The 22,656-nt window shown below is 47.1% G+C and overlaps 1 protein-coding gene across 1 annotated transcript in view; it reads left to right on the top strand.

The window, feature by feature from the left end:
* ABCA13 (ATP binding cassette subfamily A member 13) overlaps positions 1-22,656 on the top strand; it is a 369,975-nt gene that overhangs the window by 200,547 nt on the left and 146,772 nt on the right. Inside the window, 1 exon segment of the mRNA XM_040644577.1 lies at positions 16,532-16,781. Within this exon segment, the coding sequence (XP_040500511.1) occupies positions 16,532-16,781 (250 nt within the window).

Genomic DNA, 22,656 nt, shown 5'->3' on the forward strand with positions numbered 1-22,656 from the left:
AGCCACTTTCTCAAGAACTTCATGGAACTTCCGTGGATTCTGGTAGTATTCCTCCGTTAGCTCAAATCCGATCGTTTTGAGATCATTTCTTCTCTGTTTGTGGTTCTTCAGAGATTGGGGGGGTGGGCAGAGGGGGCCATACCATGAAGCTTTCTAGAAGCCCTCTGCTTTGGTCGAATAGATCTCTGAGACACAGTCGTAATTGTTATCTTTAGTGTAGAGAGTTTATTAGCGGAAGAGAATGCCAAATGATTGGTAAATAAATTAGTGAATTGGTCATATTTATTTTTCTATTTACTCATGTATTTACTGGGGTACAACATACATGATACGACCCTCACTATTTTCAGGTGTACAGTTCTGTGGCGTCAGGTACATTCACATTATTTTGCAGCCGTGACCACCATTCATCTTCAGAGCTCTTTCGCCTTCTCCAACCGAAACTGTACACAGTAACGACCAGCTCCCCCTGCCCTCCTCCTAACTTACCCTGGCGGCCACCATTCTCCTTCTGGTCTGTATGAATTCCACTGCTCTAGATACTAGAGGAGTCGGACAATATTTGCTCTCTCGTGATTGGCTTATTTCAACTAGCATCATGGCTTTAAGGTTCATCCACAGTGTAGCACATGTCAGAATTTGTCAGATAAGAAGACAGGGTATGTGGGAAGGGTCCCAGAGTTTCCAGGCCTCTCTAGGAGCCACTCTCCCTGAATTTCCAAGGGTTCACCAACCTAGAAGCTCTCTGAGCCCTGTCCTTTGGCGTTTTTATGGAGGCTTCATTACACAGGCGTGACTGATGGAATCATGGGCAATGGCTGATTGATTCAATCTCCAGCCCCGCTCCAGTCCCTGGAGGTCAAGGGGAAGGGAGTGAAAGTTCCAACCCTGTAATTAGGTGGTGGTTCTCCTGTCCCTTAGTTTGGAGAGTTCCAGAAGTCACCTCATTAAGCTCATTAGCATAACAACAGACACCCTGTTCCTCTAATCACTTAGGAAAATCCAAAGGTCCTTGCAGCTCTGTAAAAAGGAACAAAGACCAAATATACATTTCTTATTATAAATAACAGTATCGCAATACCAACAACCCTGGAGGGCTCACTCCAGGCTCCTTCAGTTCTTTGGCAGAATTCAGTTCCTTGTGGTTTTAGGACTGAGGTCTGCAAGTATTGACTGGCTGTCTGTTGGATTTTCTCTCAAATTCCTAGAAGTCATCCTGGAATCTTAGTCACATGGTCCCCTCACAATAGGACATGTTTCTTCTTAGAGTCAGAGGGAGAATCTCTGCTTTGATTGACTTAAAGGCAACCAATTAGAGAGTGACTAGATCTGCCGAAACTTTTCACCTTTTCTTCTGTGCACTGTAATCCTAGGAGTGACAGCCACATGTTCAAGGTCTTACCCCTACTCCAGGGGAGGGGATTGGAACCTTCTATGAAGTGGGAATGTTTGGGGGGCGCATTTTAGACTTCTCCCGACCAAAACCATTATTACAATATGCTACGCTGAATTCCCCTTCATGCTTACTAGCCATTTAAATTGCCCACTTTACAACAGGGTTGTTGCTTACCTTTGCTCATGAATGATATATTTTTGAAGAACGGGGCCTTAAATTTGTTTTGCTAACTTCCGGTGCTTATGTCTTACGACAAATGGCATATTTCTTGATTGCACTATCAGAGGAATTTTCCCATGGTACACACCTGTGTCATCACCACCCAGGTCGAGGGAGAACACTCACCTGGCCGGGCCCCTCTGTCCTCTCCAGGTCAGACCCCTGCCCCACAGGTGTTGCTCTCACCTTCCAGTAATTGTGCAGTTTGTTGGATATCATGTAAATGGCGTCGTCGTGTATGTGCGGAGTCTGTGGTTTCTCGTTGTTATCCATTTATGATATTGCTGTGTCATTCCTTCGTAGTCACATTCTCCTGTACATATCATAATTTGTCTCTCTTTCACCGTGTATATACAAATTTTTCTTCAACTGGGCATACACGTTATTTTCTCTTTTTATTATTAGCATTTTACCTAAAGGGTTTTACTTCTGAGCATTCATTTATTTTAAGGTACATTAGTTAATGACTTTCTTATGTAAGAGCGAATTTGAAGAAAATATGATTATGTTCTCATAAACATTTTGTCATCATTGAGAACTCAGGGTAATTTACATTGGAAATGCGTTACCTACATGCATCCTCTTCGTTATGGTTGTGCACCTGGTTTGAAAAAAATGATAATTTCATGTTCTGAATTTGGGGAACATTATGAAAATCCATGCAAATATGTTAGAAATAAAACATGTGCCAAAACTAATGTTATATGAAAAAATTGAAATTTAAAAAAGAACCCCGAGGGAAGAAACGTTATCGTGTTTTCTATTACCACTATAAAATATGATCTAAAAATGCCATTTTATTTATCATTCAAATTACAAACTATGGAACTGGAAAACACATCATTAAGAAAATCTATTTAAGTGTTTCTTTACTAAAAAAGACATGAGACCAGGACGCATTAAAACAAGTTTGGTGTGAGATTGCCCGCATTTGCCAATTTTATTGTATTCTGCAAATCTTCCCATGAAGTTCAACAGGAGACATCTACCTAAGTGAATTTTATATTATTTAGCAGATAGGACTTCATCAAAATGCTCTATCAGGATTTTGGAGAGAGTGCGTATTAATGTCTTCTGGGTAAAGTGCTTTCGTCACTTTTTGGTGACGGGGACACGACACGACACGATCCACACTAGAGAGAGGAAGTTTCTAGAATAATCACTTACACAAACCTTTCTCCTCCTATTGATGTTCTCAGAAATTATTTTTTGGAATGATTCCTGCTCCAGGCTGCCCCTGCCTGTGGGCACCCCTGCCCTCCTCGCTCGCATATGTCTTCAGAAACAGTCTTCTAAAGGGCTAGCTCTCAAATAACTCACTTCTGGCTCCTCTGAGAGATTGATAAAGGCCAAATAAAATAGAAAATGTATATTTGTTAAACGTAGGGACCCTAGGAGCGCCATAGAAATGACTTATGAAGACCAGCACCTTGAATGGCATGTTTGTTCTTGGGCATGCCACGCGGGCTGTGGCAGTCACTCCTCGGAGCATGGGGCCATCAATTAGCTGCCTGCATGCTATGATCGGCACTCTCCGTGCATTTTCTCACTTAATCCTCCTGGTCAGTTTGGAAACAGGCTTTCCTGCCATTGTTATTTGGATGTAGACACCGAGCTGTAGAGAACTTGACTGATTTGCCTGAACCCTGGTGGGTCCAACGTGAAAGAAATTCCCACCCAGACACAGCACCTGCTCCTGCCGTCTTTTTGAGTCTGTCCCTTTTCTGCAAAGCCCTTTCCAAGCCCCCCAACTAGTGTTTCTCATAATGTTGGAAAGAGGCAAGGATTAACTCCTTGACATCCCGAAAGATGTAGTGATCTCAAATCATAACGATGACCTACAGAATTTGTTAGCCTCACCCCCCAATTTTCTGATCCAGTGGCTCTCGGTTGGGGCCTGAGAACTTGCATTTCTTGCAGGCTCCCAGGCGATACTGTGGGTCCAGGCAGTATCCCTTGGCACCTGTCACTTTGGTGTGATAGCCGAAGGAGAATTCTATTTAGAATCACAAATTCTGGGCCTGTTCTCTTTCTCCTGGTTCCCAGTGATGCGCTGGTGTTGTGGACTGAACTGTGTCCCACCCCAAAATTTGTATGTGGAAGCCCCAGTACCTCAGCACATGACTGTATTTGGAGATACAGGATCTTAGGGGTAACTGGGGTAAAATGAGGTCATTTGAGTGACCAGTCTGACTGGTGTCCTTATAAGAAGGGGAGACTGGGCACAGAGATAGCAGGCCTGGGTCCCACAGCTGGAAGACCCTGGGGGGACTGTCCACCAGCCAAGGGGGAGGCCTCAGAGGAAGCCAACCCTGCAGGCAGGCACCTTGATCTTGGACTTCTGGCCTCCCGACTGAGATGTAAATGTCTGCAGTTTAAGTGGCCAGGTCTTGGTGCTTTGAAATAGCAGCCTGACAATCCATCACAACTGGGCAGGACATTTCCTTGCTGGACTCACAAGCACTGGAGGGGTCTGGCTAGTAGACTGCGAGTCCCTGACAGCTCGGTGACCACCTCTGTGTTTATGCTGCGACCTGACCTGGTGTGACAGCTGGTCCCATGTGGGCTCGGATCATGAATCCCCTTGTCTCAGCTGTGCCAAGCAGTTTGCTGAGCAGTTAGTGGCCTTTCCTCTGTATTCCTATGGCTGATTTCTTTGGTGTCGATTTTCTGCCGGGATCCTGCACTCTAACTACCCTTGTTTGCAGGCTGAGTAGCAGGTTCTCTCTCTCTCTCTTTTTTAAAGATTTTATTTATTTATTTGCGAAAGAGGAAACGAGAACATGAGTAGGGGATAGAGGCAGAGGGAGGGGAAGAAGCAGACTCCCGAAGAGCAGGAAGCCTGATGCGGGGCTCGATCCCAGGACCCTGAGATCATGACCTGAGCTGAAGGCAGACGCTTAACCCACTGAGCCACCCAGGTGCCCCTGGTAGTTCTGTTTTTGATCTGTTGAGGACCCTCCATACTCTTGTCCACAGGGGCTGCACCAGTTTGCATTCCCACCAACAGTGCATGAGGGGTTCAGTTTCTTCTCGTTCCTGACAAAAGCTTCTGCACAGCAGAGGATTTGGTAGAATGAAAAGGAAATCCACTGACTGGGAAAATGTATTTGCAAACCATATATTCAATACGGGGTTAATATCTGAAGTATATCAGGAACTTCTATAACTCAATAGTAGAAAAAGACAAGTTAACCCAATTAAAAAATGGGCGAAGCACTTGAACAGACATTTTTTCCAAAAAGCACCATACAGATGGACAACAGGTACATGAAAGATGCTCAATATCACTGGTCTTCAGGGAAATGGAGATCCAAACCACAGTGAGTCATCACTTTGCACCTGTCATTATGGCAGTCATCTAAAAAAAAAAAAAGGGAAAAAAAGGAAAACTTGGATGCTTATTGAAATGGCAGAATCTTAGGCCCACTTCCATAAATTTTAGTTGTGAGACTGAGACATCTACAGGTTTTAACAAGCACCCCGCTGTCCTTTGATTCAGGTGGGCTGTGGCCACCGCTATGAGAAACACCCGGTTAGAGTCTTGTCAAGCTCAAAGTTCGGTGAATGGTCACAGATCCTTCTGATACAGAGTGAATCTGGGAAATGGTTGTTTTCTCTTTGTAAGGCTTTGCCATGGCTTTCTCGTCTCCTGCCCTCCCTCCCTCCCTCCTTCAGTCCTGAAGCCTTACCCCCTGTGTGAGGTCAGAGGTTGCAATGAAGTTCTCAGCTCTGGTTCGTCAGTACCACTTTACCTAAAATCCTCTCCTTTTCCTCCCACAGTGTAATCCTGCGTGTTTCATTCCTAATTGCTACTTCTTGTGATGACGGAAAGCAATTTGGCAGCGATTAATCTGAAGGGTCGGCAGCCTCTCGGTTGCTTTTCGAGACAATCCTGTGTGAACAGCCTCTTCCATGCGGGGAGCCCATAGTTCTCTGCCTCTTCAAAGAGCTGTTCCAGATTCTGCGTGTGTCTCATAGGCTGAGCAGCGGTGTTCCACGGGGAGTGCTGTCTTTTCTGCTTCGTCCACCTTTCCCCACACTTCAAAAACCGGCTTCCCCACCAGCAAGGTGGGGAGGAAACATGCCTGCTGTCAATTACACATGCCATGGAAGGTGTGTTTTCCATGTTAGCTGAAATCAGCAGAGAGCTCACGGCAGGGTGCTTTGCAAAAAACAGTCTGCCAAAATAAAACCGAATTAAAATATAGTCCAGCAGCATAAACCCTGGTGGCAGGTGCCCGGAAGCAGCGGTTTTTTTAAGGGTTGTGAGGAAGCAGGGGAGAGGCCGTGAGCCTTGCTGATCAGAGCTGCCCGAGAAAGCCCCTGAGGCTGGCGGGGGAGACTTCCCAGCCTCGCCCCCTGAATTGAAATCTCACCTTCTTGTGGAATATTCAACAAAGAAGGTGCTTCCCTTATCTCATGTGTGGTCCTTGCCTCCAACGTGCTGGTGGAGACACTGGGCCAGTTGAGGTAGGAGTAATCTGGGCAGCCTTTATTAGCACCTCTGTTGTCAGGGTCAAGGGCAGGCCTCCCGAATTGGGCCACTTTGGATATTGAATGTTTTTTTTTTTTTTTTTAAGATTTTATTTATTTGAGAGACACAGAGAGAGAATGAGTGAGAGAGAGAGAGAGAGAGAGAGAGCACGAGCAGGAGGAGGAGCAGAGGGAGAGGGACAGCAGACTTCCCGCTGAGCAGGGAGCCGATGTGAGTCTTGAACCCAGGACCCTGGCATCATGACCTGAGCCAAAGGCAGACACTTAACTGACTGAGCCACCCAGGCGCCCAGACATATTGGATGTTTTAAATAGCAGTTACTTAGGGGACAGCCTGTGCCACAGGGACACTCAGACCCTCTTGTCCTGCTCCCACCCCAGAAAGTAGGAAATAAATATCTCCCGTGAAAGGGGAGGTGGGAGGACACCCTCATGACCCAAGACTGGGACTTCGAAGCTGAGAAAGCTTAGAAACAAACCGTGCTATTTTTTCCTAATCTAGCACCTTGGCTTCCATTCTGCTCAGAACTCCTTAAAGCCCCCAAACTCTTGCTTGCTTTACCCTGGCGATGCCTCGCAGATCTGTTGTCTCCTTGTCTCAAATGGGTCAAAACTGCCTGCCTTGGTCCCGTCTTCAGGCCTCAGTTTTATTATGGGGCCTCTGTGTGCACGTAATACAACTTCCTTGCTGGGAACAGAGCCGGAGAACAGGGCTGGGGCTGGAATGCCCCGTTCCCTCGCCCTCCTTCCGCTTCCCCGCCGTCCGGTGGAACTTCGGAGGGAGTTTCTCTGTTCAGGTTTGAAAATCCTACCTTGGCGCCATTTAGGGGCTTCAGGAGGACCTGCTTTTGGTGCCTTGAAAAGAAACAGTCCCAAACTCAGTGTTTTGGTGACCCGCCCCCAGCGTAAATAGCTGGCAGCAGAGCAGGGGCCGTCCCTCCGCTTCCCTGACGGTCTTCTCGGGGCGGGGGTGGGATCACGTCTGGGGGGTTTGCTCCAAAGATGTCGCTAAGGGAGACACGCAGTCCTGTTCCGAAGGGAAATCCTATCCAGCTTAGGTCCGGCTCTCAGGGTTATGAGTTCGAGCCCCACGTTGGGCTCCGTGCTGGGCATGGAGCTTACTTAAAAAAAAAAAATTAACCAAGATTGCAGTAACCTAACTTGGTTTTAAAATTTGTGTATATTTTGTGTTACCATGTTTAATATTTAAGACATAATTGCGTTTTGTGTTTCGTGTCATATTAATAAGCATACAAGTGTCACAAAACATTTTCCTTTTTGTTCTTTTTTCTCTTCCTCTTTTCCTCTCCTCCCCTCCTTTTTCCCCCTTCTTCCCTCCCCTTCTGTCCCCTCTCTTTCCTCTCTTAACAAGAGGACGTTTAATTTTGCTGGTTTTCTTCCACAAATGGTATAAATGAGGCAGATCAGTCATGATTCGTATAAATGTCACACAACACGTGTTTTCACCAGGACAAGGATTGAGGATGACCCTGTCAAAGCCTTTGTTTTATAGATGAGAAACCAAGAGACCATGGCCTGTCTGAGGTGTGAGGGGTCTTCACAGTGAGGCAGGGCTGGGACCTCGTGGGGGCTGGTGCTCGGTGGTGGTCTCCCCAGAGACATTTTCCGGTTTAATACCCATCTTAGGGGCTCTACCCATTCACAGGCATGCTTCACTTTATTGTGGTCTGCAAACTTGGCCTTTTTATTCTTTAAACAAATGGAAGGTTTGCGTCACGTGCATCTGTGGGCACCATTTTTCCAAGGACATTTGTCCACTTCGGGTCACTGTGTCACATTTTGGTAATTCTCAGAGTATTTCAATGTGTCAAACTTTTTCATTGTTAGGGTATTTGTTAGGGTGATCTGTGATCAGTGATCTTGGGTGTGACTATTATAATTGTCTCGGGGCACCATGAACCGTGCCCTTATATGAGGGTGAACTTAATTAGCAAATGCTCCACTGGACAGCCCGTCCCCCATCCCTCTCCCTTTCCTTAGGTCTCCCAATTCCGCAAGACACAACAAGATTGAAATCAGGTCACTTAATATCCCTCCAAGGGCCTCCAAGTCTTTAGGTGACAGGAAGAGTCACACATCTCTCGCTTTAAGTCAGAAGCGAGAAATGATTAAGCTTAGTGAGGAAGGTGTGTGGAAAGCCAGGGTAGTCCAAAGGCTAACCCTCTTGCCCAGCGAGCCAAGCTGTGAACGCAAAGAAGTTCCTGAAGGGAATTCAAAGTGTTACTCCAGTCCAGAGCAAGACCCTGACTCTCTTCAATTCTATGAAGGCTGAGAGGTGGGAACGCTGAAGACGAAAAAGGCTAAGGTTAGCAGAAGTTGGTTCATGAGGTTTAAGGAAAGAAGCATCTCACGGGGGAGCAGCAGGGGCTGGTGGAGAAGCTGCCACAAGTCATCCAGATCTGGCAGAGGGAAGTCATGACGGTGGCTACACCCCACAACAGACTTCAGTGTAGATGGAACAGCCTTCTATTGGAAGCGGATGCCATCTAGGATTTTCATAGCTGGAGAGGAGAAGTCAGTGTCTGGCTGACTCCTGTCAGGGGCTGATGCAGCTGGTGACTTGAAGGTGAAGCTATGTTCGTTGATCGTCCAAAAATCCCAGGGCCCTTAAGGATTATGTTAAGTCTACTCTGCCTGTGCTCTAGAAATAAAACAACAGAGCTTGGATGATGGCACATGTGTTTACAAACACATGTTCCATGGTTTACTGGATATTTTAAGCCCACTGTTGCGATATTTTGCTCAGAAAGAAAATACTCCTTTCCAAATATGACTGAACGCTCATAGACAATGCTCCTGGTCACCTGAGAGCCCTGATGGAGATATTCAGCAAGATCAATGCCATTTTCATGCCTGCTAATGCCACATCCATTCTGCAGCCCATGAAATAGGGAGTAATTTTGGCATTCACGTTGTATTATTTAGGGAATACATTTCACAAAGCTGTAGTTATCATAGATAGTGATCCCTCTGATGTATCTGCCCAAAGCAATTGAAAACCTTCTGGAAAGTTTTCACCATTCTAGATGCCATTAGGAACATTTGGGACTCATGGGAAGACGTCAAAATATCAGCACGAGCTGGAGTTTGGCAGAAGTTGACTCCAGCCCTCATGGATGAGGGGCTCATGACGTCAGTGGGGGAAGTCACAGTAGGTGTGGTGGAAATGACAAGAGACCTAGAATCAGAAGGGGAGCTGGAAGACAGGGCTGATCTGCTGCATCTGGTGATCGACGTGAACAGATGAGGACTTCCTTCTGAGCGATGAGCAAAGAAAGTGTTACTTGAGGTGGAATCCACTCCTGGTGAAGATGCTGTGAAAACTTTGAAATGACAACAAAGGAGTTAGGATCTCTCATGCACCAAGTTGATAAAGCAGCGGCAAGGTTTGAGATAACTGACTTCAATCTGGAAAGAATTTCTCCTGTGGGTAAAATGCTATCTGACAGCATCGCATGCTACCGAGAAAGCATTCGAGAGAGGAAGAATCAATCAATGGAGCAACGTTCGTTGTTGTCTTATTTTATTTTATTATTTTATTTTATTTTATATTATTTTATTTTATTTATAATTTTTTATTATGTTATATTAGTCACCATACAGTACATCCCTGGTTTTTGATGTAAAGTTCCATGATTCATTACTTGCGTATAACACCCAGTGCTCCGTGCAATACGTGCCCTCCTTACTACCCATCACCAGCCTATCCCATTCCCTCACCCCCTTCCCTCTGAAGCCCTCAGTTTGTTTCCCAGAGTCCATAGTCTCTCATGCTTCATTCCCCCTTCTGATTACCCCCCCTTCCTTTTTCCCTTTCTTCTCCTACCAATCTTCCTACTTCTTATGTCATTGTTGTCTTGTTTTAAGAAATGCCGCGGCCATCGTCACCTTCAGCCGGCACCACCCTGATCAGCCAGCATCCAACAACATCGAGATACGACCCTCCACCAACAAAAGTGTTATGATGGTCTGAAAGCTCAGAGGACAGTTAACATATTTTCAGCCATAAACTACTTCTAAATTAAGGGAAGTGTATTTTTTTAGACCAATTGCTGTCGCACACATAATATTGTAAATATATCTTTGTATGCACTGGAAAACGAAAAAAAATTATTTGACCCACTTTATTTCGATATTCACTGTATTGTGGGGGTCTGGAACTGAACACACAATGTGTCATGTGCCTGTAATTAAAACCTATTCCTAAGGAACCGTACTGTTAGGCTTTCCAGAAAGCTCCCCTGATCTATCTCGCTGGGTTGGTGAGAAGAGATGAAATGATTTCAGCCTTTTCTGTCTGCTAATGATTTGGAAATCCCAGATCATGACTGGCATCTATAGAAAATATGTCTAATATCCTGTCCTTAATCAGCTTACCATATTTCTGTCTCAGAATCTCTGTGTGCATAAAATTCTTTCTATTCTTGGAACATCCCCCAACCCCGGTTACCCTCCCTACCTGTCAGCAAGCACGTGTTTACTTCGGGAATTCCGGGCACTGGCAGTGTCCTTGGAGACACTTCCCACCCACCGTTGTGTGTGTTATGCCGTGTTGCTCAGGTTGAATTGACATGTTTTGTGACATGTTGGAGTCTTTAACGAGATTAAGAGCCTTCAAGAATGCTATTCAAAGAGATAACCTAAGGACCCAGGATAGACTTTCCACATAGTAAATACTCATTGTGTTTTAGTCTCCAAATTTAACTTTGTTCAGAAACCCTCCTGCTCTGGGTGTATTGATAAAAATACATGAAAGGTTTCAATTATATTGTTACTATTTTTCAATTGTATGATTTTTAAGAGCTGTTTCATCTCCAAAATTCTGTAACTCAGTAAACAGAAAATTAATTTTTTTTTAAGATTTTTTTAATTTATTCGAGAGAGAGAGGGAGTAAGGGGAAGGGCAGAGGCAGAGGGAGAGGCAGGCTCCCGGGGAGCCCCCCGTGGGGCTCAGCCCCAGGACCTGAGATCATGAGGTGAGTTGGAGGCAGACACTTAACCACTTACCCGACTGAGCCACCCAGGCGCCCCAGAAAATGATACAGTTTCTATTTCATGCAACTGTGCTTCATTTCCTGAATACATGTACAGCCTTTGCAAAAGAATTATTGACTACCAAATGTGTAAATATTTATTGTTCAAAAAAAAACCAGAAAATGGTGAAGAAAATTAAAGTAGCCATGTTCTCAGCCCACACGAAATATAAATTATAAATTTTTAAGAAGGTTGAAATGCATATACTAAACTTTTTGAATTAAAAAAAAGCACACTTTGTCAAACAGTATATAGAGTATCAAAACCATTTCATAAAAGAACTTTCCACTATGGGGCGCCTGGGTAGCTCAGTCTGTTGAGTGTCTGACTTGGTTTCTGCTCAGGTCATGATCTCAGCGTTGTGGGATTGAATCCCTGGTGGGGCTCTATGCTGGGTGTGAAGCCTGCTTGAGATTCTCTCCCTCTCCGTCTGCACCTCTCCTCACTTGTGTGAATGCACGCACTCTCGCTCTCAAATAAATAAATAAATCTTTTTTTTTTTCTTAAAGATTTTATTTATTTATGTGACAGAGAGACAGCCAGAGAGAGAGGGAACACAAGCAGGGGGCGTGGGAGAGGAAGAAGCAGGCTCCTAGAAGAGAAGCCTGATGTGGGGCTCGATCCCAGAACGCCGGGATCACGCCCTGAGCCGAAGGCAGACGCTTAACAACTGCGCCACCCAGGCGCCCCAATCTTTTTTTTTTTTAAAAGAACTTTTCACTGAAAGTACATTGACCAAAATACTAATGTTTACAGCTTAATATTAGTAAATTTAGTACGTTCTATTAACTCTATGTGTTATTTTGTAACAGTTTTTCATTTGGCATATTATGAATATTTTCCTATAATTACGTATTTAATGCTTTAATCCTACCTCTTTTTGTGGCTAATACATGCTGTGAATATTTTGGGTCATACTCTTCTGTCCACACCCCCATTTTATTAAGCCATGTTTGTGTATAGACATTTTTTTCAAAAGATGATATAAGCCTATCTTAAGTTTTTTATTCACTTTCTCTGTGTAATAAACATCCCCCGTCAGCGAGCCCTCATCTGTACTGTTCCCTGAAGTAGGTTAATACCATGCACCATCCACCGCCCCCAGAGTAGTGTTATAAACTGCTCGCCCAGTCCCCAGACATTTGTTTCCGACGTCTTCCTACCATATTCTGTAGGATGTAATAAACCACCTTATTTGATATATTTGATGAATTTCCATTTTTATTTTTTTAAAGCTTTATTTATTATTTGAGAGAGAGAAAAAGAGCATGTGTGTGCACCCATGCAGGTGACCCCGGGCTGGGCTGGGGTGGGGGGAGGGGCAGAGGAAGAGGGAGAGAGAGGATCTCAAGCCGGCTGCACGCTTAGTGCAGAGCCCCGCGCAGGGCTCGATCCCAGGACCCTGAGGTCACGACCTGAGCCGAAACCAAGATTCGGATGCTTGATCAACTGAGCCGCCCAGGCGCCCCATTTTTTAATAATACAACTGTTGGATTGGGAGTCACTGATCAAAGATGGTTCATATTTGTTTCCCACAGAGAGACCATATTCATCTGTTCTCCTGCTAGCACGGAGTAAGAAAGCCCATTTCTTTAAACACGCGATAATAATAGGTATTAATGGTATTTTTAATCTTTACTGTATTGATGATCTGAAAATTTCATCGTTGCCCTATTTTCTAATATATATGGGCTCGCCGGTAGATTTTTTAATGAACTACATGTTTATGCATGCTGTTTGCCCACTTTTTGTTTGGGGTATTCATTTAAAAAAATTGACTTGAAGGCATTACGTTTGTGACACTTTGTTTTAAAAGCTTCAAGAATGTTTGGAGGAATCCAGTAATGTGAGGATCATATTCTGGGATGCATGCCGAGTCCTTGATATTTTAAGGTATTCCCCACAAGGTATTAATGTTTAAACAATTGAAGCCACCAGACCAAAAAAAAAAAAAAAAAGAAAAAAAAAAGCAAGAAATCTTTGGACATTTTTCCTAAGTAATTTGATGGTCGGGGTAAATGTGAATGCCTAATTATGGATATCACTGGATTCTTTAAATAGAATTACACTCATAAGTCAAATAAGACAATTCATAACAATTTGGTCCGGCATTTTAATTTTCTCTGTTAAATTATTCATGTGAATACTTTTATGAGTTTAGCCATAAATATTTGATTGGTGGCTCCTTCATGACCATAAACTATCTCAGTCCTTTATTTTTCTCATTTATGTTCAGTGAACATATGGGAAGGTGGGGAGAATTTATTTTCTTAATAATGAGAAACGTCTTTCCCCACAGACTTATTGAGCCTGTCTGGTGAGCATTTCCGATGGCTGGATGTCAGCATTATACCTGTTCCGATAGTTTCACAAGGGTGGTAATAAGAATCCTCATTACCTAGAGGGAAAATATAAGTCTCTATCTTACAGCTGAGGGAACTGACATGCAAAGAGGTTGGGAATTTTCCACAAGTGCACAACATTAGTAGCTGAGTCTGGATTCCGATCCAGGTCTATGTAGACTGAAAGATGGGAATCTTCATCATCCCCCGGTGACTGTCGTGACTGGTCCTTTCTGAGCAAAGCCAGTGGGCAAATAAATGGCCATTATCTGAGTGTCCTCCCACTCTTCCATCAGCAGGCAAATTTACGAAGTAGGCTCCAACACCCAGAAAGCCAGGTTCTGCTTCTGTTTTCTATGCACCTGATTGCATAGACGAAACCTTCCCTGGTGTAAATAGTGTCTATAAGTACCGCCTGGTGTAGACATATTTGAGCAGGTGCATGCTGTGGCAGGAGGTGAGTGTGGGCAGCAGGATGGGGATGTCAGAAGATGCTTCTTATAGGCGACTTCGTGGGGTGTGACTCTTGGTAGACAGTGACCGGTGGCTTAGTGGGGTCATAAGCCATCACACCTGCCGGTGACCTTTCAGTTTCTCTTGACCCTAAATAGAGCGAGGCATGCTTCTGTGCCAGAGCAGGGAAGAGGACTAGGAGCATCCTCTGTTCCAGTGGGGTGGCGCTGGGTGGGCTCCTGGATAGCGCCTCGAAGGGCCGCTCACCAGAAGGACCACCCATGTTAGAAGCATGGTATTTCAGCCCTGTCCCCCTCCTCCAGGGAGGAGTTCAGGGTGGAGCATGTCTGTGTGATGAAGCCTCCGTGAGATCCCAATAACAGGGCCTCCAGAGAGCTCCCGGCAGGCGCTGGAGAGTGCTGGATGCCCCGAGTCCCTTCCCGTGTACCTTGCCCTGCACATCTCCTCCATCTGGCCGTTCATCTGTGTCTTCTATCCTATCCCTTCGTAAGCTGGCAAACATGAGGATCTGTTTCCCTGAGTTCTGCAAACACTCCGGCACATTAGTCAAACCCAAGGCGTGGGTCATGGGAGACTCTGATCGACAGTCGGTTGCTCAGAAGGCACAGGTGACAAGCTGGGCTTGTGGTTGGCCTCTCCAGTGGAGCGGGGCAGTCCCGTGTGACTGAGCCTTTACGTGAGGGGTCCCACACTGTCCAGGGAGATGGCGTCTGAAGCGACTTGGACTGTGGGACACCCAGCTGCTGTCATGGAGAATCGCTTGATGTGTGCGGAAAAGCCCCATGTTTGGTGACCAGAAGCGTCAGAAATGATGGGTTCTCTGTGAAGGTAAAGGGGCGCCTGGGTGGCTCAGTCAGTTAATCATCAGCATTCAGCTCAGGTCGTGATCTCAGGGTCCTGGGATCGAGCCCTGCATCGGGCTCCCTGCTCAGTGGGGAGTCTGCTTCTCCCTCTCTCCGCTCATGCTCCCTTTGTCTCTCTCTTTCTTTATCAAATACATAAATAAAATCTTAAAAAAAAAGGGAGACTCACAGGGATGGAGGAGGCAGGACCTGGGCCTTATTCTACTCAGGAGGGAGACTACACTGACTTCGTACAGATCTCAGTGACTCTGCCGACGCGTCCCCACGTCCTCACTTGCCCTAAGCTTCCTTGATACCAGCCCTTTCGGCTCTGCCCACACTAATCACAACACTCGATTACATTGTGTTGGGTCATTTCTTTACATTTTTCTCTTAACCCCTATGTGATGTCTTTTTTGAGGACAAAGCAGGAATAGCCCCGTCCCTGCCAAGACATCGACTCACTCCATGCGTATGTGACAAAGGAAGGAGTTAGTCCGCGCATGCGTTTTTATCCCCAGCTGCTCCTCTCCGGCTCTGTGCTCACTGCTATTATAAATAATTTATCTTTCAAAACAGTCGTTTCTTTCAACATGATTTCTTGGGGGGATTTTAAACGTTTTCGCTGTGCTTTATTAACTGTATTCCCATTTGGCATTTGTAAGCAGTGCAAGCAATTTAGCGTACCTGGCCACTGAGAAGGCTCCCTTTCTCGCACAAGTCCTTGACGTTGGGTGCTCTGGAATGCTTTGGGAGGCATTGCTGGGACAAGCACGGGCATGGCTGTGTCCCCCCTTTGGACAGGGGTCGGGGCTGTAGATCTGGGGTCTGCCTCTCGTTTTCCTTCTGTTTTGTCATCCTCAACTGGACGTGCGAGCTGCCTGTGCCAGCTGCTTGGCCTGCCCTGGGACAGCTTTACTGCGGCCACTTCTGTGTGGGTCCCGGATGGCCCCACGCAGAGGGGGCCTGGCAAGGGAAGCAGGACATCCCCGATGTGCGCTCACGCCCTGTTGTCTGGCCTCACCTTCTGAGCACTGCTCGCTGAGGGCAGGTCTCAGAGTTAGTGGGGGGGGTGGTGGTGGCTGAAGCCTGGTGGGCCAAGGGGGCTCACTTGGAGCTGGAGACACGCCCCTGGAGGCCACGCTGGCCTCCTCTCCACCAGGGACGCCCCCACAGGGCAGGGGAAATAGGCCCCAGGGCTGGGGGGATGATGCCTCCTGACCCTGACCTGGATATGACCTGGGGCATCCTCAGGAAGGACAGGGCTGTGAGAACAGAGAGGTGGAGCAGGAGAAGGGAGGCAGCAGAGGGGGTTGGCTCCATATGCACCACTCCACCCCCTCTGGCATGTGCCTGCGGAGACAGGAGTGCCGCTGCTGCTGGGTAGGAACCCACACTCAGGAGCACGCTGCATTTTCTCCAACAAAACAAGCTCAAGGCTCCCGTCGGAAGCAGGATCAGAGAGGGATTCCCAGGAGAACTCCGTCCTTGCCCCATCAGGTCACAAGACGTCCTGTGCATATAAATTTGCAGTGTCCCACTCAGTGCGGGGAGTTGGAACCGGGGTGCTCCTGCCCCGCGACCTGCCAGGGCCGTCTGTAAGCCCCTGGAGGGGTCTGCAGAACCCGGGCAGTGTGCGTGTGTGTGTGTGTGTGTGGTGGGGTGTCCCCTGGCCTCAGGCTGGCTGCATGTCCCTGTCTCTGCAGGTGGCGCCCCGGCAGGGACCCCGCACACATGGGGCAGCCCGCGGCCTCTGGCTCAGGCTGTGGCCCTCCTGGGCAAGCGGCTCCGCCACACGCGCCGGGCCTGGAAGGGCGCCCTCTCCAACCTGCTGCTGCCCGTCCTCTTCGTGGCCTTGGCCATGGCCTTGTTCATGGTGAGGCCTCTGGCCATTGACTACCTGCCCCTCAAACTAACACCGGGCCATTACGACAGGGCCGAAGCTTACTTTTTCAGGTAAGAACTTTTTCCCCCCTCTTTTCCTTCCAAATTATGTCAGGATTATGAATAATAGTAGCTTTGATCCTTTTTTTTTTTTTTAAGATTTTATTTATTTATTCGAGAGTGAGAGCATGCGTTCACGAACAGGGGGGATGGGCAGAGGAGCAGAGGAAGAAGCAGACTCCCCTCTGAGCAGGGAGCTGATGCGGGACTCTGAGATCATGACCTGAGCTGAAGGCAGACACCTCACCGACTGAGCCACCTAGGTGCCCCAGTAGCTTTGATACTTTTAAGAATCTCAACTCTACGTGAGGTTTCATGATTCTGGAGCACCGGGTTCAAGAGCGTAAGCTCAGGGACTGTAGCGAATGCTACATAGACCATTTTCTTTCCTATCGATGCCTACATAGCTACGCTGCAGTTGAATTCCTGAACCAGGCGCAGGCAGAGACTAACAACAGCAATAACAGAACACTTATGACAATAGACTATAAAGTGACATGAATGTGCGCTCTGAGTATCTCGCTGTCCTGTGCCCACCCTAGTTCTTGTGCTGATGTCATGAGGTCAGGTAAGTGAATAGGCAGGAGGTCTGTCTGCGGGAGCAGCTGCTCACAGCCTGCAGGCTATCCACAACCAAAGCCGCGGATAAGAGGGATTATTGTGTTTCACGGAACCCTTCAGGTTTGCTCCGGGGCAACGGCCGGGACGTGCACGCCCCTCTCTGCAGAGACAGGTCTGACTTTTCTCTCGGGGTGGGAAGGAGCGTGTGTGCACCCCCAGGCTAGAGGAGGTCCAGGCTTGCTGCCCTTGAATTCGGAGTCTTGCAGACAGGTGAATTTGCATAGGGTGTTCTCAGGGGTTTAGTTTTACTACCGGGGGCCTGACGGAGGGGACTGAGCTGGCTCCCTCCCAGACTGAGGCGAGTTTCTCTCCCCTGAGCTCTGCCCCACGACGGAGCATCATCACCCTGAACGCTGACCAGGCACCGTTCTCTTTCTGGAAGGTGAGGCTCACACATCTGGGGAGCGGGGACCGGGCACAGGGCATGTTAACCAGGCGGCTCATGGTGTGGAGGACACGATGTGCTCTGCCTTTGTCAAATACTTGTCTTTACTAAAATAACGAGCTTCATTAGCTGGATTCTTCGTGCTTGCTAATATTTGTTACTTTTACAACGATGTGTAATTTGCACTTAGGTTTAAACAAATACAAGCAGAGAAGGCAAAATTGATGGTCAACTGTCCAGTTTGTTTCTGGGTCCTTTGGTTAATTGTATTTTTCCTCTGTGTGTCCTTATGCTCCGTAGAGTCTGGGTTTAACTCAAAGAGAACCCTGCAATAGCTCTGTTTGGAGAAATGTGTGCAGGCCCCAAGTATTCCCTCTGCAAGTCGGCTCCTTTTCCTTCTGGCTAGATATTGTATTTTCCTGCCCTCAGCTTCTTCTCCGAAGTGTTTTAAAGGAACAGACCAAAAGGACAGAGTGTCCACTACTGCGTTCTGGCCCAATGTTCCCATCTCTGCCACACTCCTCAAGTGGGAAGGAGCAGTAACTGTCCTGAGTTGTTTAATTATAAAATGTGTTTCTTGACAAATGTAATAGAAAATGCAGGCTAGCCAAAATAATAAAACAACTTCACGGGTAATCCTACCAGCACCAGCTACCGTGTCGAACATTTTCTTTTTCTTTTTTCTTTTCTTTTCTTTTTTTTTTTTTTTTTAAGATTTATTCATTTGTTTTAGAGAGAGAGGGAAAGAGTGTGGGGGGTGGGACACAGGGAGAGAGAGAGAGAGAAAGAGAATCTCAAGCAGACTCCCTGCTGAGCACAGAGCCTGATGTGGGGCTCGATCCCACAATCCTGAGATCACGAGCTGAGCCGAAATCAAGAGTAAGATGCTCAGTGGACTGAGCCACCCAGGAGCCCCAACATCACCCATTTTCAGGGTGTGCAACAGTATGATGCATGGAGGTGTCATAATTTATTTGAAAGATCTCTCTTGGGGATGCATACAGTTTTATTTATTTATTTAAGCAATTTTCCTATAAAGGCAATTCTGTAGGAACCTTCATTTGGATTCGTGCCCCTGTCTAATTGTTTCCATTATCATACATTCCCTTCACACGTTTTGGGGGCAACAAGCATTAGCATTTTTAAGGTAGATATTGCCAAATTATTCCTATCAATGTGCATCAGTTTATAATCCCAGAAAATCATCGATTCTTTTACTCACAAGTATTTATTATGCACCTACTGTATGCCACATGCTTTTTAATTTTTTTTGAAGCTTTCATTTATTTAAGAGAGAGAAAGAGAGAGAGGGAGAGAGTAGGGGGAGGGACAGAGGGAGAGAGAATCTCCAGCAGACTCTGCACTGAGCGTGGAGGCCGATACCCGGCTCGATCCCACCACTCTGAGATCAGACTGAGCTGAAATCAGGAGTTGGGTGCCCCATGAGCTGAGCCATCCACAGGCCCCTGTCACATGCTGTTTTTGGTGGCAGCTACACCTGAACGAACAGAACAGGCCCAAATCCCTACATTCCTGGGGGGGGGTGGGAGTGGAGAGGAGGGAATGCATTTCTCCACATTCTCACTGTCCTGTTATTTCCACATCTGGGCTCTCATTGCTTCGTTAGGCAGCTCTTTGATGGCTATATTGAGGTTTCATGTTCTCAGTTATTTCTCGTTACTTGAAATTTCACTCTCTATATTGAATATATCAAATGCCACATACATCATACAAGTGTGTCCCACGTTGCCACATCACGGCTCCTGACCGACTGCCCCTTCATCCTCTCTTCCTCTCGTCGTCATCTCCCCGTCCCTTCCTCCTCAGTGGAGGGAGAACCCCTGCACGGTGCGTATTCCACGGGCCATTCGCCTTCTCCACTGCAAAATTAATTTGGCAACTGTGTGTTTTTTTCATCTGAAAGCATCTTCCCTGCTCTCCCAGCATGCGTTTTGCAGAGAAGTCATACAACTCCAAAAGCATTTGGAGCCTGAGAGTTAGAGATATTTTATTTTATTGTTTTTTTTTTCCCCAAGAGGCAAGCAAACATGTTTATTACCATGTGCAGAGTACGTACGCAGGGCAGTACCCGGCGATGAGTGGCGCAAGATGGTGCTGAGAACTTGGGCTGATCCTGCATCATAGCAAAGGATTCGTAACTTTTTAGCGACAGGACAGGCCAAAGGGAAAGGGCTTTGAGCTTAGGAGCAGCCAGTTGTGGGCGGGCGGACATAAAAGAACGCGTCCCACAGAGCTAGTTAGTGATGCTTGTCATACACACCCACTGGCTGTGTATCTCGGCTGATAAGGGCCGAGAACTGTCGCCGGGGATTGACTTCTGTCTGTCCTGGTGCGGAGGAGAGAAGGGCACTTACAGAGTTATGTCCTGCTTTCAGGCAAATAAGGGAGAAGGCAGAGAGCTTTCTTTTCTCTCTCTCTCTCTTTTTTTTTAAGATTTTATTTATTTGAGAGAGAGAGAGCGTACAAGCAGGGGGAGGGGCAGGCAGAGGGAGAGGGACCAGAGGCTCCCCTTTGAGCAGGGAGCCCAATGAGGACTCAATCCCAGACCCTGAGATCATGACCTGAGCCAAGGTAGACACTTCACTGACTGAGCCACACAGGCGCCCCGGAAAGAAAGAATCTTAAGCAGGCTCCACGCCCAGCAGGGAGCTGGACTCTGGGCTCGATCTCATGACCCTGAGATCATGACCTGCACTGACATCAAGAGTTGGACGCCTGACTGATATACCCCCAGCACCCCGAATTCCTTCCATTTCCTAGAGTAAGTCTTTTCAATGAGAATGTGTGTTTATTTTCATTTTTCAGAATGTTGACATGAACTATGAGGCTGAGGAGCCTTTGTCTCTGGTCCTTTATCTTCTTATCCTCACAGGTGGACTTCCACCTGTCACAGGTGTGTGCATCGTCCGAGATCACTATGCCCCTCTTCTGTTCTTGCGTTCCATCCTCAAACGAAAGGACAATTTTACACTGTCGTTTGGTAGACTAGTAGCTTCGTTAGTTGCGAGGCAGAAGGTGAGAGGCTGCCAGAAATCATCCGTACGGATGGAAACTTCTCCTTCTGCTGGTTATCTTGTGGCTGCCTGAAATCAGAGGGAGGAGGGTGAGTAGCCCCTTCTCGGAAGGTACAACTGCTCTTGGTCAGTACCCACCCCCGAAATCACTGCTTTTCTCCCGTGTGCTGGGTGCCCTGGTCTGCTGGGGAAAGCAGACTATTTTTTTTTTATAATTTTTTTTTAAAGATTTTATTTATTTATTTGACAGAGATGGACAGACAGCGAGAGAGGGAACACAAGCAGGGGGAGTGGGAGAGGAAGAAGCAGGCTCCCAGCGGAGGAGCCTGATGTGGGACTCGATCCCAGAACGCCGGGATCACGCCCTGAGCCGAAGGCAGACGCTTAACCGCTGTGCCACCCAGGCGCCCCAGGAAAGCAGACTATTATCTTGGCCCACATACCATCCATGTCCGCCTTCCTCTTAAATGCCTCCTCCAGCAGCTGATAAATTATCTGACAATTCCGTCTGTATTGGATTTGAGCATCATGGTCTGACTCTTAGCACAAGAATGATTCTCAGTGTGGAACGGCTTTTCACTGCTATATTCCTCCCGATTTCCTGCGCACGTGTGCGTGCACACACGCTTGCTGGCCCCAGTTCACCCTGCTCTCATGCTTGTTGCTTCAGATGTGGGCATATCCCCATTTTGTAACATTTGTGAGCAATCTCCATGGGGTGATACATCGTATTTTTTTTTTTTCCACTGAGGAGTTGGGCTTCCTAAAGGAAAAGCTCTTGGGAGCTTTGCGAGTAGGTACCTATGGTCTCGTGTCTTTTTTTTTGGTAAAGATTTTATTTATTTGACAGAGAGCACAAGCAAAGGGAGCAGAAGAGGGAGAAGCAGACTTCCCGCTGAGCAGGGAGCCAGACGAGGGACTCGATCCCAGGACCTGGGGATCATGACCTGAGTGGAAGGCAGATGCTTCACCGAATTGAGCACCCCCCCCCCCCAACCCCCAGGCATTACGGCTCCTTACTTTCTCTTTAGCATAACTCCTGGTTAACAGGTGTTTCGTGCAGGCCTGCATGCAGTTTCAAAATCCGTTAGGTACGTTGTCTCTGCACTGACTTCGATTGCACATTCTCGATACAGCCTCACATCCCTAAAATCTTAAGAGTTGAGAAAATGCAATTATATGCCTACATTAAATCTACCTAAGATTTCTTGAGGAATACCAATTTTCATGAAAACACAAGCCAAAAGAAGTGCACTGGGGAACTTCTCTTCTATAAGAGATATGAGCAGGCAGTGTCCGTACCGCTCACAGAGGATTTTGTGCTCTGTGAGCCCAGAGAACCCAGGGCTTTGGTGGCTCAGTCTGTAGCCTGGAGGCCTCTGACTCAAATGCCTTGGCGGCCGGGTGGGGGGCCGGGCCTGCCTCATGCAAGGCTGAGAGGCTGAGGAAGACGGCCATTCTCAACGCTGTGTTTTGTACACCTGCGAGGGCAAGAGCCAAATGGGGGAGTGTGTCTGGGCTGGCTTGAGTTCTAACCAGTCATTTCATGACCCATGCTTCTGGCTCCGTTTAATCCTCAATCAACTTGCTATCTGACTGCTGTTTTCAGAGGGCTTCAGAAACTCCCCATCCCCACTGCGAACTGTGAAACAGAGAGGAGGTGGGGGCTCTGGGCTTGTTGGGGGCTGGCACAGAGAGGCCCCAGGGAGGCAGGAAGATGGCAATCCAGTCATGAGCAAAGCAGCCTCGCCACACTTAGCACACTTTGTCTGCTCTGTACCCCAAGCAGGGGGTAAACCCGAAGACCCAGCTGGAGGTCCGAGAGTCGCTCCCCGTGGCCCGTGGG

This window comes from Ursus maritimus, unplaced genomic scaffold (assembly GCF_017311325.1).
Source record: "Ursus maritimus isolate PB19 unplaced genomic scaffold, ASM1731132v1 scaffold_3, whole genome shotgun sequence".
Taxonomy (NCBI): Eukaryota; Metazoa; Chordata; class Mammalia; order Carnivora; family Ursidae; genus Ursus; species Ursus maritimus.